The sequence below is a fragment of the Aspergillus pseudodeflectus genome (assembly GCF_044049435.1).
Source record: "Aspergillus pseudodeflectus strain CBS 756.74 chromosome Unknown BJX68scaffold_6, whole genome shotgun sequence".
Taxonomy (NCBI): Eukaryota; Fungi; Ascomycota; class Eurotiomycetes; order Eurotiales; family Aspergillaceae; genus Aspergillus; species Aspergillus pseudodeflectus.
The window spans coordinates 683,524-697,127 of record NW_027263782.1 but is presented as its reverse complement, the minus strand read 5'-3'; the positions used below and the strand labels follow the sequence as shown (position 1 = coordinate 697,127).

The 13,604-nt window shown below is 55.0% G+C and overlaps 4 protein-coding genes across 4 annotated transcripts; 3 read left to right on the top strand and 1 right to left on the bottom strand.

Moving 5' to 3' along the window:
• Positions 1-326: 326 nt before the first annotated feature.
• BJX68DRAFT_263159 (uncharacterized protein) lies at positions 327-1,333 on the top strand (the record flags this gene model as incomplete). The annotated part of the gene is made up of 4 exons (XM_071044614.1): positions 327-392; positions 463-749; positions 823-1,039; positions 1,094-1,333. The coding sequence occupies 4 exons, from the start codon at positions 327-329 to the stop codon at positions 1,331-1,333; spliced, it is 810 nt and encodes a 269-aa protein (XP_070903127.1).
• A 642-nt stretch (positions 1,334-1,975) lies between these two features.
• BJX68DRAFT_263158 (transcription factor domain-containing protein) lies at positions 1,976-4,268 on the bottom strand (the record flags this gene model as incomplete). Its single annotated transcript, XM_071044613.1, has 5 exons — positions 1,976-2,495; positions 2,565-2,825; positions 2,914-3,287; positions 3,376-3,898; positions 3,961-4,268. 5 exons carry the CDS (start codon positions 4,266-4,268, stop codon positions 1,976-1,978), a joined length of 1,986 nt encoding a protein of 661 aa, XP_070903126.1.
• A 457-nt stretch (positions 4,269-4,725) lies between these two features.
• On the top strand, positions 4,726-6,462 carry BJX68DRAFT_253077 (putative MFS alpha-glucoside transporter; the record flags this gene model as incomplete). Its single annotated transcript, XM_071042658.1, has 4 exons — positions 4,726-4,922; positions 4,998-5,337; positions 5,389-5,545; positions 5,594-6,462. The coding sequence occupies 4 exons, from the start codon at positions 4,726-4,728 to the stop codon at positions 6,460-6,462; spliced, it is 1,563 nt and encodes a 520-aa protein (XP_070903125.1).
• A 918-nt stretch (positions 6,463-7,380) lies between these two features.
• On the top strand, positions 7,381-10,103 carry BJX68DRAFT_278795 (beta-glucosidase H; the record flags this gene model as incomplete). Its single annotated transcript, XM_071048604.1, has 4 exons — positions 7,381-7,450; positions 7,509-8,115; positions 8,194-9,466; positions 9,528-10,103. The coding sequence occupies 4 exons, from the start codon at positions 7,381-7,383 to the stop codon at positions 10,101-10,103; spliced, it is 2,526 nt and encodes an 841-aa protein (XP_070903124.1).
• Between the last annotated feature and the right edge of the window lie 3,501 nt (positions 10,104-13,604).

Here is a 13,604-nt window from a genome sequence, read left to right as displayed (position 1 = left end):
CAATCGCCTGGCAGCCTTCCCCTCAAACTAACATAGTGGCTGAACCTAAACCATTCCATTACTCACGACCCATTACCCTCTCCAACCAGGCATTTCAGATACTCGCTGATTGCCACCCGCCCATTCCTGCTACATCTACCACTGCACATCCATTGATCATCGACCCGGGGTAATGCATCCGCAGGGCGCCAACTGACCCTGCGTTGGTGCCGCACGCAGCAGCAATCATGGAGTCGTCCGACGGCCGAATCGAACGCCCCAAAGACCCTGATGGACTGGTCCTCGAGGCTTGGGGCCAGGGACTCATGGTCGGATCTTTGGTCGTCATGACTGCAGTCATTGTCGCCAACATGAAGCGGCACATTCTCCTGCACAAGCTCATTCTGATCGAAGTAAGTGATCCTATACCAGCCGTCTGTTGAGCGATCATTGATCCACTGACGGGACATGCTTGGAATGCAGCTCCTCCTCGCCATCCCACACGGCGCCTTCATCTTCAACAAACCACCAGTTTACGGATGGTACCTCTCTGTCAGTGCGATCGGGCTCAACGTCTCCTGGAGCCTGCACAATGTAATCGCTTGGATGAAAATCAAGCCCTTTTACTCGCGCCGCGTTTCGCAGGCCTACATTGCTACCGTGATCCTCGTCCAGCCATACTGGGTGCTAGAGATCTACGCCAACTTCACCTACTTTAACAATATCAATCGCATCTTCGTGGTCACCAGGCCGCTTGAGCCACTTTTTCGGTAGGAAGCCTATCCTCATATCATAAATCCCGGAGAACAAGAAACAAGCCTCGCAACTAACTTCCCAACTCAGCGACCCCTGGTGGATCTGCACAACCCTCTCCCTTTTCTACACGATCAAACGCGGCTACAATTTTGGCCTCGTCGAGCTCGCAACTGCCAGCCCGCGCTTCGGTATCATGCTCGCCTCAATGTGTCTCTCGATCGTCTTCATCGTCGTCGACACCTGCAGTGTCCTCGGGGCCTTTGATAGCGCCTCGCTGCCCATTGGCGTACAGCCTTTTTGGAAGGTATGTATGCTCACTTGACCATCCCAAGAAGTGATAGGCTAAATACATCTCCAGCTCTCATTCATCTTCAAATGCCTCTGCAACGCCGTGATCCTGGACGACTTCAAAGTCGCCCTGGACCGGATCCGTGCGTATCGGCTGCGCGCGTCGGTGTCTGATACGAGACCTGGTCCACATCATCCGGATGTTGGCGCGCGCGGTTCGGTTTCAGTGCCGAGGCGTGCTACTGGGGTGAGCTCGTCGGAGGGTGCGCTTGTCGCCGACGTTCGCGATCCAGAACGGGCGTATTCGTAATACCATACCTAAGAATATGTATACCAGGCCGGGCGTAAATAACTCTGGCGCACCTGCCGGTATTTGGAGTACTATTTAGAATCAAGTTGCCGGCTGGTAGCGCCAGTCAGTACAAAAGTCCCCATTCTGAACATGGCAGGGTGTCCTTGTTGGTAGGGGGCTAGCAGCCCGGTATATATGATTACACGACGTGTATCTACTTTGTCACGACCACTTGTATATATTTTCCCAAGGGAACGAGAGGCTTGCTTAAAATATTCAATGTCATGTGAAAAGATGGTCGAAACCTGGAGAATATTATAACAACGTGGGGCCCTACGACCTGCGTGGATACCCATGTTAAGCCAGCATCTTGAATACACAACAGATGGATTTTGGCGCAAAGCGGGCAGCCCGCTCGTGTAGGATATTTACTACACCATAGTGTCTATATCTGGATCATGGAGTTGAGTCATAGTACCAACTTCAGCATGCTACCTTACCTTTGTAGTTACTCCCCTCGTGTATTTCAAATCTTACTACTGCTTTTTTGACGATGGGGTATATTTATATTACAGATCAATGCAAAAGACACTAAGAGGTAGAGCAAGACAGCAAGAAGAACCCACCCTCTTCGCACAGGCATCATCGAGTCACTCATCATCATCCATTCATCACCTGACACCCAAGCAGTCCCTCTTCATCCTCATCCATCCCCACCCCCTCCCCTTCGTACTCCCCAACAAGCTCCCTGAGCACAACCCACCACCCCCTCGCATCCCGCGCCTCCTCCCTCCAATACTCCAACATCTCCAACGCCCCCCTGACAGCCGCCTTCCACCCGCTCGGCAAAAACCCCTCCCCCTGCAACGCCACACACCTCCCCGCCGCAACAAGCAACAACGCACTCCTCGTGCACGACCGCAACATCAACCAAACCCCATGATGCCGATGCTTGAACCCCTTGCGGTTCTTGTGGATGCGGTCCACAGCCATCGCGAGTCCGCGGATGACGAATTCGTCCGTACTCGGGTCCCGCGTCCCGTGCGCGATGGCTTCGAGCATGTAGGGGAAGTAGATCCACTCGTAGCAGTCGAGGAGGTGGCCGCGCAGCACGAACTTAAGCACGTCGTCGGCCATTTCGGGGGTCGAGAGGGTGAGGATTGGTGGGAGGGATGTGGTCCTGTTTTCCTCAATTCTACTTATCAGTCACGAAGCTAGATAGTGGGAGACAAGGAGCGAGCATGTATACCATTCCTCGGCCTGCCTCTCGAAATCCAGCGACGCCTCGCGCATCAGATGCGCGTCGGGAAATCGGCCGTGCACCTGGTTCCGGAAGAACAGCCGGATGACGCGCATCGTGAGGCGGCGGACGGCGGTTTCGGCGAGGTAGAAGTACCATACGCGCGACTCGTCGCGGTTCAGCTGTTCCAGGGGCAGGGAGGGGAAGAAGGTTGGGTATGTGAAGCCGAGCGGGTCCGGTTGGTTTAAGCCGAGTTCGAGGCGGAGTTCACTATATTACAGCAAAGGGGTTCGGTGAGTGCGCAAGTTCTTAAATGGCGAGAATATAGATTCACAGGGGCGGAGGTTGGGCAGCTTACAGTTCAGACTTCAAACACGCCCAATGCGTCGTCTCGAGACACCGCAGATCACTCGAGCTCTGCGACTCGGCGCTCCGACTCCGATCCACTCCCCTGCTTACAAAGACCATGGTCTCAGCCATGGCAGCAGTCTGTACAAAGCAGCGCCAGGCGCGAACGGGTTGGAAGATTGCCATCAGGTAGACACCTGAGTAGAAGAAGCACTGCGTCTCGATGATCCCGTGCGTGCGCAAGACAGCGCCAAGCCGCATTTGCGCCGCCTCAAAGTACCGTTGGCCAAGGTGGAAGGACGGTGAGCGGCGGGCAGTCATTGAGCTGGATTCGTGGTGCTCGTTGAAGTTTTCGGATATCGCGCCGAGGGCGCAGATGAGGAGCTGTTGACATTGAACAATGGAATTAGCGAAATGGCATGGGGGAGTTAGGGGTGGGGGAAGGAAATGGTAGACGGGGGCAAGGTCTCACCACAAGGCACGAGGGCGCGTCCCAGCCTATCCCGTGGACGCATGCTTGATACAGGTAATCGGTAACCAACGGAACATCGAGGATCGGATTTGCTATGTGCACCTCCTCAAGGAACGTGTGGAGCAGTCGGGTGCAGGTTCGCAGGTCGAGATCTAGGCGTTCATGGCGGGGGTCGGTGTTGGCCAGGAAGGGCTCCGCAGACAAGGTCGTCGGTGATGAGACTAGACCTCCCAGGCTCGTGCTCGGGTCGTATCTCCCCTCGAAGACGCTCCAGGATAGGATTGTCTCGATCGTGAGCCTACTAAACTCGGAGTCGGCGACCTGGTAACGTGGGCTGCCATGGAGGGTGGGCGAATCGCTGGCTGTGACAGCCGAGCTGATGGTGATGTTTGCCAGATCATCGATGCGGCCAATGGCGGATCCTGGGGGCTTGATTTGATTTTGCTGCTGCTGCTGCTGCTGTTGGAGAAGCAACTCAATCTGATCCAGCCGTTGGATGATAACTACGCTAGCCGGATCGAATCTTAAGCGATAGTCCAGTCAGCACACTTGGATCGAGAGCGAAAAGGGTTCACCGGCACCTACACGGACAGATCCGAAGGATCATTGACAACGCACTTGGCGCCGATTTTCTCGCAAAACGAACACGCGGGCTTCTTGTTGTCGCACTTGGTCCGACGAGACCGACAGACCTGACAGGCTCGCACGGCCCTGCGCCGAGGATACGCCCCAGGGCCGCGACTCGGCTGCCTTGGGGGCAGTTGGGGATCGGAGTGAGACATGAGCAGCGGCGGGAGGACAATGCGGGAACGCGGAGGCGGAGGGCTGAAGCGACATTCCGCGTGCGAGGGCAGCGTTAAGAAGTCCAGGGGGTCGGAACTCGGCAGAGCCATGGGACCGACTGTGCGCACAAGCGGAGTCTCGCGTTGGAGTCTGGAACCCGGATTGCGGGGTGGGAGATGGGGAAACGAGGTCTTAAATCAATCACAGGGCCGAGGGTGGGGTCGCCTGCAGAGCAACCCCGTAATCAATTTGGCTTTGACGTGCCGCTAGACCAACTCAAAGCGGCCATTCTGACGGCCAGTGAAGACACAATGGAGGGGAAAGGGGGTGGCGGCCACCGGGAGGGTTCCCTGCCTGCACTCTGCTTCCTTTCGCGCGACCTTCCGCTGTTCTTTCTATTGGTTCTTTTGTCGTTGGTGATGGTGGTGTGATATGGCCTTGCTTCGCTGTATACTGGTATTGAAGATATAAATCAGAACACCCCATGATGTTGTCGATCCCACTCCACCTCGCTTGTTCCCCTCAACCCCTCCTCTTGATCCTCCAACACCACCAACTGCCTCAGCAATGGCCACGGAAAAGTCCGTTGGGGTCGAGCACTCCAACCTCGAAAACGTCCACCCTCCCGAGGCCAACGCCACGGCCAAGTCTGCCGTGATCAACGACAACATCTATGAACACCAGCAGACCGTCCTGCAGGTCATCCGCAGTCATCCAGCCCTAATCTGGTGGGCCTTTTTCTTCAGCGTCAGCGCGATCGGATGGTGAGTTTGCTAGTATCACTATTCACCATTGCCCGGATAATCAATCGAATTCTGACTCGCATTTTCTTTCCACAGGGGATATGACGCCCAGGTCAACGGCGCTGTGCTCGGAATCCCTTCGTTCCGACGGGACTTTGGCGAAGAGTACGAGGATGGCTTTGTCGTTCCTGCGCCCTGGCTCAGCGCCTTCAACTCGATTTCGTCCGTCGGGCAGTTCTTTGGGGGTTTTCTGTGCAGTATCTTCGCCGACCGGTTTGGTAGAAGATTGGCCCTGGCGGTTGGTGTCGTCATCTCGTGTGCAGGCATCTTTGGAGAGCTCTTCTCAACTGCTCGCGCTGCCTTTCTCATCAGCAAGCTGATTCTGGGCGTCGGGCTGGGCTTCTACCTGACCATTGGACCCTTGTACTCTTCCGAGGTGGGTTTTAGCCTAACCGGTGATTCAGGTGTATGTGCTGACGCCCTGTAGGTCTCTCCAGTGGTTCTGCGCGGTATCACGACAGCCGGTGTCAATCTTGGAATCGTGATCGGGCAGCTGCTGTCCAACGCCGCCATCAAAGGGTTCGGTGATCGCGCCGACCGCTGGGCCTACCGAGGCCCCTTTGCCCTGCAATTCTTCTTCGTCGGTATGTTTAGCTACCGGTGTTCTGACGTGCGTTGCTAACTGCAAACAGCCTTCCTGGCGGTTGGCCTCCCCTTCTCCATCGAATCCCCCTGGTACCTCGTCCGCACCGACCGAATCGACGCCGCGCGCGACGCCCTGCAGCGTCTCTACGGCCCCACCACAAACATCGAGACAAAGCTCACCGCGATCCAAATGACCGTCGCCCAAGACCTCGCAGCCAAGGAATCCAAATGGTCCGACGCCGTCCGCGGGCCCAACCGCCTCCGCACCGCCATCTCCTGCGGCGTCTTTGTCTGCCAGCACCTGGTCGGCATCATCTTCGTACTTGGTTTCTCGACATACTTCTTCCAGCTCGCGGGCTTACCAACCGAACGCTCCTTTGACCTCGGCGTGGGCGTGACTGCCTGCGGTGTCGTGGGGACAATCATCTCCTGGACAATCGTCAACCGCCTGGGCCGCCGTCTCATCTTCAACTCGGGCATGGCCATCCTCAGCACGATCAACCTCCTCATCGGCATCCTCGACGTCGTCCCCACAAGCGGCGCAAGCTGGACACAGGCTGCACTCACCGTCGTCTGGGCGTTCTTCTACCAAGTCAGCATCGGCGCGGTGGCATTCGTCCTCCTCGGCGAGACCTCGTCGCCCTCTCTGCGCGCCAAGACGACGGCGATGGCGACAGCGACGCAGTCAGTCTTTGGAATCGTCATGAACATCGTTGTGCCCTACATGGTGAATCCCGATGAGGGCGATATGAAGGGCAAGGTGGGGTTTGTCTTTGGGGGGCTTGGTGTGGTCGCGACGTTCCTTTGTTACTTGTATATTCCCGATCTGAAGGATCGGACTTTTGAGGAGATTGATGTCATGTTTGCGAATCGCGTTCCGCCGAGGAAGATGGGGAGTTATGTGATGGAAGATTAGGTCGAGATGCGGCATGGGGACGGATCTGCTGTCGGCTGCCATACAATTATTGTACGGACCTGGATCTGGTGGTCATCACCATTACGTTCCTTGCCCATTACCTAAGGCCACAGGATACATCGTTGTTAGTGGATATAGTATAGGAAGCACATAGGATACACAAATCTGAGCTCTACTTTTGTCCAACTCATTTACATCGTACTTTCATGCATATGCAAGTACCTCGTCCTCCAAATGTGTAGGAATGGCCCTGTCACTGTAGCCCGCTATATACCACAGACAGTATAGTGCAAATCTCCGTACCCCCAAACCAGAAGACCTGATGTATCATTCAACACGATGGGTGCAGGTGACACAAGCCACGCAGCCAATCACACCAAAACGCGACATTCCGCGGCCTTGAGCTGAACTAGACGAGATCTGCTCTAGCGCCACCCGCACCACCTCGTCCTCGCATCCTCAACTGTCTCTTGATGGCCTACTGAAACCGTTACATGGTCTCTTCATCCAGAGTCCCGGGGTTTTGCCGACAACTACTGGGTTCCTCAGTAGAGACCATTGGCTCTGGATGAATCTCACACGCTCCTGTTGGCTAAATGCCGTGCTGGTGGACAAGACGCCCGCAGTACGGTGTGCATCGCGATTCACCACCGGTGCAATTCTCGGGGAGATACCGCCATGTTCGCGCCTCTTTGCCCTCGTGCCTTTTACCCGCCGAGGGATGGGCATCTTCCTCCTTCTACGGTTGCATTGTCAGCAATGCCGTCTATATAAAGGCCCCGATGAGACCGCCCAGCTCTGGAACTGGACGGACAGACAGCTTCTCTTCTCGCAACTCACTCTCTCGATTCATCGTTTTTATGCCTGACCCGAACCGGCCTGAAACAGACAATAGAACACGCTGAAAGAACAAACATCATGGCAGCCATGGACATTGACCGCATCATCGCCGAGCTCTCTCTCTCCGAGAAGGTCTCCCTACTCTCAGGTATCCTCCGTCCGTACCCTCGCCTATCAGAATCCATCTAACCAGCTTCGCATCCCAGGAACCGACGCCTGGCACACAACCCCGATCCCGCGCCTTCACATCCCCTCAATCCGCACAACCGACGGCCCCAACGGCGCCCGCGGCACGCGCTACTTCAACGGCGTCCCCTCCGCCTGCCTCCCCTGCGGGACCGCCCTAGGCGCAACCTTCGACAGCGACCTCCTCTCCCACCTCGGCCGCCTCCTCGCCGACGAATGCCGCGCCAAGGGCGCACACGTCCTCCTCGGCCCGACAATCAACATCCAGCGCAGTCCGCTGGGAGGCCGCGGGTTCGAGTCGTTCTCCGAGGACCCCGTCCTCTCTGGCTTGCTAGCAGCGAGTTATTGCACGGGTGTCCAGGACGGCGGTGTGGTTCCCACGCTGAAGCATCTGGTCTGCAACGACCAGGAGCACGAGCGCGTCGCGGTTAGTGCACTGGTTACAGACCGCGCGCTGAGGGAGATCTACCTCCTCCCCTTCCAGCTTGCGATCAAGGGTGCGAGTCCGGGGGCGGTCATGACCTCGTACAATAAGGTCAATGGGCTTCATGCGAGCGAGAGCCCGGAGCTGTTGAGTGGGATTGTCCGTGGGGAGTGGGAGTTCGAGGGGGCGATTATCAGCGACTGGTTTGTTTCCCGCCGCCTATGCTTCTCTTCTCCTCAACGATCTGTATGCACGGTGGGCTAATATGCAGTGAGGAGCAGGTTCGGCACCTACAGCGTCGCAGACGCCGTGAATGCAGGCCTCGACCTCGAAATGCCGGGCCCGACGCGCTTCCGCGGGCCCGCGCTCATGCACGCGCTGACATCAAACAAAGTGACAGAGCGGACGCTCGACGCGCGCGTACGCAAGGTGCTCGAACTCGTGCAGCTCGCGTCCAAGGCCAACATCCCCGAATACGCAGCGGAGCGCGAGCTGGACCGCCCCGAGGACCGCGCGCTCCTGCGCCGCGCGGCAGCCGAGTCGATCGTACTTTTGAAGAACGACGGTGCGGTTTTACCGCTGGACCCGGCGAAGAAGACGCTTGTTGTTGGACCGAATGCGGATATCGCCGCTTATTGCGGTGGAGGGTCCGCGGCGCTCGCGGCGTATTACACGGTGTCGCCGAGGGAGGGTATCGCGGGGAAGTGTGCGGACGTGGCATTCTCGCAGGGCTGCTATGGACATAAGGAACTCCCCCTGCTCGGCGAGCATCTAAAGACAGAACGTGGAGAACGCGGATACATGTTCCGCATGTATACCGAGCCGCCGCCCACGTGCTGCGGGACCCGGGAACCCGTCGACGAGTTGCACATGACGAACAGCTGCGCGTTCCTGATGGACTATACGCACCCGGAGATCAAAGGGGATACGTACTACGCTACGCTCGAGGGCACGTTTGAGCCGCCCGAGAGCGGCGTGTATGAGTTTGGGCTTACGGTTGCGGGGACTGGGTTGCTGTATATCGACGATGAGCTGGTTATTGATAACAAGACTACTCAGCGCGCTGGCACGTCGTTTTTTGGGATTGGGACGGTTGAGGAACGGGGCGAGGTGTATCTCGAGGCTGGGAGGAAACATCGGGTGTATGTCGAGTTCAGCACGGCCCCGACGTCCAACCTGAAACATCATGGAGTTGTGTCCTTTGGGCCTGGCGGTGTACGCCTAGGCGGCTGCCGGAAGCTGGACGCGGACTCTGCTATCCAGGAAGCGGTGCGCCTAGCCGCAGAGACTGAGCAGGTCGTTATCTGCGTTGGGCTTAGTGGGGACTGGGAAAGCGAGGGGTTCGATCGCCCGAGTATGGACCTTCCGGGCCGTACCGACGAGCTCGTCAAGGCTGTGTTAGCAGTACAACCTAATGCAGTCATCGTCGTGCAGAGCGGGACACCAGTGACGATGCCCTGGGCGGACGACGCAAAGGCGCTGCTGCAGGCGTGGTACGGAGGCAGTGAAGGTGGGAATGGAATCGCGGATGTTTTGTTTGGGGATGTGAATCCGGTATGTTCGATGGCATTCGAGGCCTCTCATCGCGGTTTACTGCGTACTAACAGATCTACAGTCCGCCAAACTCCCCCTCACATTCCCTCGACACATCTCGCACAACCCTGCATATCTAAGCTACCGCTCCGAACGCGGCCGCGTGCTATACAGCGAAGACGTCTACGTGGGATACAGACACTACGACACGGTGGGGCAGAAGCCACTCTTCCGCTTCGGACATGGGCTGTCCTATACGACGTTCCGCCTCTCTGATGTGGATCTACAAGAGATTTCCCCTAACGCAGCTAACATCAAAGAGGAAGCTATTCGCGTTTCTGTCTCTGTCTCAAACACTGGCCCGCGCAGCGGTGCAGAGGTCGTGCAGGTCTACGTGTGCCCACCGGAAACGAGCACCGTGGGCCGTCCCGTGCGCGAGCTGAAGGGCTTTATTAAAGTTCTGCTGCAGCCTGGGGAGACGAAGCAGGTGGAAATCGTGGTCCCCAAGGGTCTTGCGACTAGCTTCTGGGACGAGGCGCGATCTGCATGGTGCAGTGAAGCGGGCACGTATACGTTCGAGGTCGTTGGGACTGGAGAGGGGAATGTTCTGACTGCGCCGTTTGACGTCCGTGTTTCGAGGTTTTGGAATGGGCTATAGTGATTTCTGTCAGGATGTGGATCCATAGCGTATGCATTTGCAGTTGCTGCCTTACATGTAGACATCGGACTACTGGCACCCGCAAACCGCCCGACTTTGTGGATTGGAGCGTGGGCATTGTGGTTCTGTCCAACAGGATCACTGCCGAGGTCGAATATATCAAAACTGGTTTGACGAGCATATAATCTAGTGCGTACCTCGATTGCATGACTTTCAGTTCCTACCTCCTGTGCTGCAGCATTCCTGGCAAAATGTCAAGAGCCGTCATCATAAGGCTTGTCCCCCGCATCCGGTGCGTATAGTCCGATGCCATGTTGTAAATAATAAAAAGAAATCCAGGTTATCTGGCCGCTATATATTGTGATGCTAGTTGATGAATAAAATGGTCTGCCTTTTGGTTCGGAGCGCGTGGTGGAAATTTCTATTCCGAGAGCCTCGTCAGGCTGGGGACGGACCGAAGCAAAACACGCAGTCCAGTGTAGCCAGCTAATCCTGACTCAGTAACCGGCTCTCTTGACGCCGCAGAATGTCACACGAATGCCCATAAAGGGCTCATGAACACGCGCCGGACCGGTCTTGGCGCATGCTCGGGCGACACCTAGGACCACTACAATTTGCTGGTCGTACGTCCCAGCAACACGAACACTCTGGCAGCAACACTGGGGCGGTTACAGTGATGGGACTTTAGTAGCGTAGATATCAACGAGATGTTGACGAAGAGGGGACCCTAAGATCAGCTCGAACTGGCGAGGCGTGGACATGTCACCTGTTGATTGGGAAGATCTGACCTAAGCTGCATTGCTCCTTCCTGCAGTGTCATCGATACCCATTCAGGGCTCTTGAGGAAGGTGCGATGCCGCAACCCGGAACGGCGGAACCCGCGAGACACGCCTACGTAGGGTAGGTACTACTACCTCCTAGTAGTACCCTATCAAGTGCTCTGGCTTGTAAAGCGGGGCGGTAGATCGTTCAACTTGAAGGATACAAATGCAATTCTGAGTATCTATCGAAACACCGAATCATCTGTTTGAAGCCGTAGGGCAATGCAGAAGGCGGCCATTACAAACTTGAAACCCATGTTTTCCACAAGGCTAGTTTCCTGTATTCCCTGGTAGCTAGGGTATCCTGCGCCAAACATTCTCCCTCCCGTCCGGTTTCGCAACCCGATAGCCGAAGCAGTTTTTGACATAAGCACTTGTGGCGAGCCACACTTCTTCACGTCCTTGAACTGGATGAAGTAGTGCTCGTCCTGATCCTCCAGAGCGATGTACCATTTCTCACTTAATTGTTGCCCCTCAGATCCAGGGCCGCACGCGCCTTCCATCTTCGACGTGGGAGGACTGTTGATAGCCAACATAAATAGGTTTAATGGTTTGGTAAAATCGGTGATCTGTTTCCCGCGAAGCCAAAAAACCATGAAGTTCAGACAGGCTAAGCTGATCACAAAGGGAAGAGCAAGATATTGTCAGGCCTCAGCAATGTGAGCAATCTCCTGCTTCTCGGTACCCTCAGTAGCTGATAAATACTATTAGGACCGTCCATTTCAAAATCTCATATATGACGCAAACCGCTTCTTATTGCACCTCTATCACACGATTTTATCATGGCCTCTACAGATATAGCGCTCGGGAATTGCTTTCAGCCGCGATGCAAGCGTGGCTAGAGCCTGTAACAACGTCCAAAAAGTTCCCAAATGGTTCAAAGAACTGCCGTGTTCCCCTCATGATTGGGATCCCCTCATCCAGACACTACAAGGCCATTCAAGCTCCATCACTGCAGTAGTATTTTCTCCAAATGGCAAGCAGATAGCATCTACCTCAAAAGCCCGTATATGTCGGTTATGGAATGCAACAACCGGTGATGAACAGAGAAAGCTAAGGGGCCACAAAGGCTCATTGACCGGCTTACTATTCTCTTGTGACTCTGAGAGGGTTATTACAAGCTCCAAAGATCACACAGTTCGGGTTTGGGATGTTTTGACTGGATGTAATCTGAAAACTCTTGATTGTGATTCACAATCGGTGATTGCCCTAGCATTGTCTCCAGACTCCAAGAAAGTCGTGCTAGCATTTGACGACAATACTGTGCATCTATGGGACTTGATAACAGAGAGTCGTGAAAAATCTCCGTATCGCCACTCAAGTCCGGTCATTGCTGTGGCATTCTCCGCAGACGGTAGTCAGATTGCAATGGTGTCTAACGATTCAAGACTGTGGTGGTGGAATATGAAGACCAAACTGGCCTATGATCAAATCAGCGTATTGCCTGAGCCAGATCCAGTTGTCTCGTTCTCAGGAGATGGTCGACTGGTCGCATTAGCAGAGCCTAGAGGTCGTATATCCGTCTGGAGCACTGAATCAAGAAAGCTCATAAGAATTCTTGGTTACCAGTCTAGAAGTACAGCCGAAGATCATGGCTCAATTAGCCTCCTGGCATTTTCACGGCATGCGAAGCTTCTCGCTGCATTATCTAAAAGGGAGGGCATCCGCCTCTGGAATATAAAGCCTTACCAAGAGCATCAACTCATCAGGGGCTACCCGGGCGTTGTTACCGCTCTTGCGCTTTCCCAGATGGTAGACACATTGTATATGGCTCCGCAGATTACACTGTCCGGAGGTCGAATATCCAGGCAGGCAATGATTAAATAAAGCCTAAACATAGCTTCTGGCCAGCGGTCGGTTTGGTGTTTTCCCCAGATACATCACTGATTGCATCAGTATGCCAAACCTGAAAGATCTATATCTGGGATGCAGCCATACGCCTGTAAAAGGAGTTGCACGGCCAAAATGCCAATGATGCTTTCATTTGTGTGGCATTCTCTCCCGACGGCAAGCAAATCGCAGCCGGTTCTGGATATCTGCGGATTTGGCTTCGCACCGAATCCAACGGTTTGGTAGAGGAGCATGCGGGTCTGCCTAGGGTAACGCGCAAAGTATCTCCGTCAATTCAAATTTGGGACACGACAACCAATACGAGTCCCCCATTGTGCTGGCGATCTCCCCTAATGGCAAAAAGCTCGCAGCTGGCCTTGCCGAGGGAAACATCCAGGTATGGGATACGACAAACTACAGATCACCTCAAACACTATATAGCCACTCAGGCGCGGTGACTGCCATACTGTTCTCCAGTGACGGTCAGATCATGGCCTCGGCGTCCGTTGATTTGACCGTCCGAACATGGATCCTTGGCTCGCTCTGGCATTCCATACCGTTTGTTGAAAACACCATTCATGGTATCCTTTCATCACATAAGTGGAAGTCGACAATCAAACCTTTATGGCTCCATTGGGACTGGAGGATTTTATTAAACAGCTCCTTATTTCAAATGACGGAATTCGACGCAAGACCTGGCGCATGTCATGATTCTCAATCACGCTTAACTCTAGCAAATCCAGGCCAGCTATTCAAGAGGGATAATTCGATATATTATAAATCTCTCAGGATATTGCGGCTTCCACCTGGCTACCTGGCGATCTCTATTAGTGTGTTAAGAAATCGCATG